The 3,212-nt window shown below is 53.1% G+C and overlaps 1 protein-coding gene across 1 annotated transcript in view; it reads left to right on the top strand.

The window, feature by feature from the left end:
* Positions 1–1,481, top strand: part of IGF2R (insulin-like growth factor 2 receptor) — a 99,346-nt gene extending 97,865 nt beyond the window's left edge. Inside the window, 1 exon segment of the mRNA XM_010840920.1 lies at positions 1–1,481. Coding sequence (XP_010839222.1) covers positions 1–63 — 63 coding nt within the window. The 3' untranslated portion in view covers positions 64–1,481.
* The last annotated feature ends 1,731 nt before the right edge of the window (positions 1,482–3,212 follow it).

Below are 3,212 nucleotides of genomic sequence, written 5' to 3' on the forward strand. Positions count from 1 at the left end.
GCGGCGGCCACGCCCATCAGCACCTTCCACGACGACAGCGACGAGGACCTCCTGCACGTCTAGGCTCGCCCGCGCCGGCTCCGACCAAATCCGATGGGACTCCGTGATGCTTCTGTCCTTGGCCTTTAACGAAAACTGTCCAAAAAAGGGAAGAGTGTTGGTGGTGGGGGAGGAGGGGGGCGCCCCTCTCCGTGGGCACGGGGAGGAGGCGCGGCCGCTGATGGCCGCGCCAGCCCCGGGTCTGTCCCCAGCCCTCACCTTGAGCGTGGCCGCCGTGCGCTTCCTAAAGGCGCCGGGGCCAGACGCGTCTTGGGACTGAGGGCTGCCTTTAAGGAAGACCCTTGCTGCTTTAGGCCCTGTAGGGTATTTGATCATTATATTTTAGCATTTAATTCTCTCCTATTTATTGACTTTTGACAATTACTCAGGTTTGCGAAAAAAGAAAAAAAAAAAAAAAAAACCACCAACAGTTTTTTCCTGCCGGCAGGGGGGTAACCTTTCCTGTCCATCTTTTAGGCGGGGGAGGCTGTGGGCATGCTCGGACGCTTTGAACTGGTCCACCATGTATCCTCTCAGTTAGACTCCACCACTCTGTCTCTTCTCTTTTGCTTCTGTGGCGTCAGGGCACACGGGTGTGTGCGTGCGCACACGCGTGGGTCCGCGGTTGCCTGGGCTGTGGAGGGAGCCGCCCGCTCTCTGCCTCCCGAGTCAGTAACAGCTGCAGCCTTTTTTTTTTTTTGCATGATGTCTTCGATTCCAGGTGCACAGAGCACACTTATCAGTATTTCTCTCGCCAGCTGGTGAAGTCAAACAACCCACCCAAAGATTGATGTGTGTGTGTGTGTGTGTGTGTGTGTGCGCGCGTGCGTGCGCATGTGCGCGTGCATGCGCACGCCTGTGCCTATGTGCGCACATGTGTGTCTGAGAGAATGGGAGTCGAGATGTCAGACTTTTTTCCAGACTTGGGGTGTAGGTCTCACCTCTTCAGGTTCTCATGATACCACCTTTACTGTGCTTATTTTTTTAAGAAAAAAAAAAAGTGTCTATCGACCATTCGACCTATAAGAAGCCTTAATTTGCACAGTGCGTGACTCACGGAAGTTGCATGAAAGCCAGTGGGCCAGGCTCTCGCCCCCAGCCTTGCACTTGGATTCCCGCCCGGGCACGGCCGAGACCGGCCGCCCGGTCCGCAGGACGGGAGGGGGGACCGCGTCCTTCCCCGGCTGTTGGCGCCTTTCTCTGAAGTGTTTAACGAATGACTTTTCTGGCATTTATAGAGCTGTATATAGACTCAGTGGTATTCATATTCTGGAAAGCCAACCAACCCGCAGGGTTCCTGGGTTTGTACTCTCGTTTGGCTAGCTTATATGATTTCAACATGAGTGTATTTTTAAAAATTGATTTCTTTCCTCATTTTTTTTCCAATCAAATTTACTGTAATATAAGGTATTCAACGATTTGAATAAAAGATAAATTATTAACTGGGTGGTCCTGCTTTCTGCCCTTAAGTGAAAAGCCCCTGAGTTTGCTGCCGCGTCCGATGCCCTCTCTGCGTCTCCTGTCCCATTCCAAAGACAGTTGTGTCTGGGTGTCGGCCAACCCTTCACAAGTGTCCCTGAGTCTCTCCGAGTGTAGATGCTTACTCAAGGCCCACGGGGGGCTCTGTCAGCTTCACCCACACCTGGTTCTTCCTCCTTCTAAGGAAGCAGACCTTGGGATATTTATTTATTTTTTTACCAAAACAGCCACCATGAGTGCAGATCCCACAGTCCTGGTATACAGCCCAGGCTTACATGGAGCGGGGAGGGGGGCTTCTCTTGCATGAATCTGGTTTCCACCTGAAATGACCGACTAGTATCTAGAGCTTCCCGGATGTTACTATGAAGACAGACCGAGCAGGGAGTATGATGTCTGACTATAGACTTATCGGAGTCAGCGCCCTTCCTTTCTGCTCATGTTCTGATTATTTCCAACTGGAGAGACTGTTTTCCCCTTGAGAACTTACAAGCATCTCTCTCGAGACGGACGCTCTGGGGTCTTATATAAAGGTTTGCGTTGTGGCCCACGGTTGCTGGTTCTCAGATGCTGTGTCCAGGAAACTTGTCCAGGAAACTTGTCCAAGCCACTCCCTTTTCACTAAGACACAGGAGTCCTCTCTGCCTGGAGAGGCACTTGCGGGCCCTGTGAGTGAACTTGACCCTTCATCGGCGCCTTGGGCTGTCTTCCCTGGTGGCCAGCTGTGCCAGCCGCAGGGAGACGGGGATGTGACCACGCATGTGAGGTGTTTGCTCACGCTCTTTTCTCGAGCACCTTGGTAATCTCTTCCCCTGAGCCCCTGCAAATCGACTAACAGTCTGTGCCAGCTGTGGTCGTAGGAGTTTAGGAAAACACTCCCCGACAGCAAGTAAGAATTACAACCTTTCACGAGTCTAGTTTAGTTTCCTTTTAACCAGGATTTTAAGCCCCACCTTTGTTGAGACTGTGTATTGAACGGCGGGGGGCTGGGATAAGTGGAAGGTCAGGACAGTGTAGGCAAACCCTGTGCCCAGGAAAATCCACGCAAGAGTGGAGACCCAGCTCCCACCAAGAGCTTTCTAGATGCAGCTGTCTGCTTTCTACCAACCTGTGACACGCTGGCCACAACCACCTTCAGGGACGTCGACGGCCACCCCAGGGGGCTGTCTAGAAGGAATTCTTCCACCCCTTTGCACCAGATCAAGTGGGCATGGAGGACATGGAGGTCTTATCTTTCTTCCAGGGGTCAGGTCACCAGCAGGTGGTGTGCCTTGGGGTGGGGGCCAGGTTAGATTGATTAGAAACCCCTTCAACAGCTTTGGAGAATCCCATGACCCAGCGGGACATGACTTCTTTTTCAGATGAACTTGGCCGACGGGGAGTTGGCAGCTCAAGGGTGGCTGAGAGTGTTGTGCCTCCCAGGAGGGTGGGTCACTGTACGAATCCTGGGCAGGGTGGTCCTGCAGCTCCTCTCCAGACTGCACGGACTCCAAGGCAGGGAGCTGGGTGTTTGGGGACAGAGTGGCCAGAGGTGCTGGGGAGGTAAGGCTGGAGCGTTATTGTGGAGCTTGAGGAGCCCCATGACAGTCGCTGTCATTCCCATCCTGGGGGAAGTGAACTGTTTTCCCTAAAGATGCAGGGGAAGGCCAAAGTCAGGCTGTGAGTTATTACTCACATTTCTTTGCTTCCTCCTGGTA

This window comes from Bison bison, unplaced genomic scaffold (genome assembly GCF_000754665.1).
Source record: "Bison bison bison isolate TAMUID 2011002044 unplaced genomic scaffold, Bison_UMD1.0 scf7180017864148, whole genome shotgun sequence".
Classification (NCBI taxonomy): domain Eukaryota; kingdom Metazoa; phylum Chordata; class Mammalia; order Artiodactyla; family Bovidae; genus Bison; species Bison bison.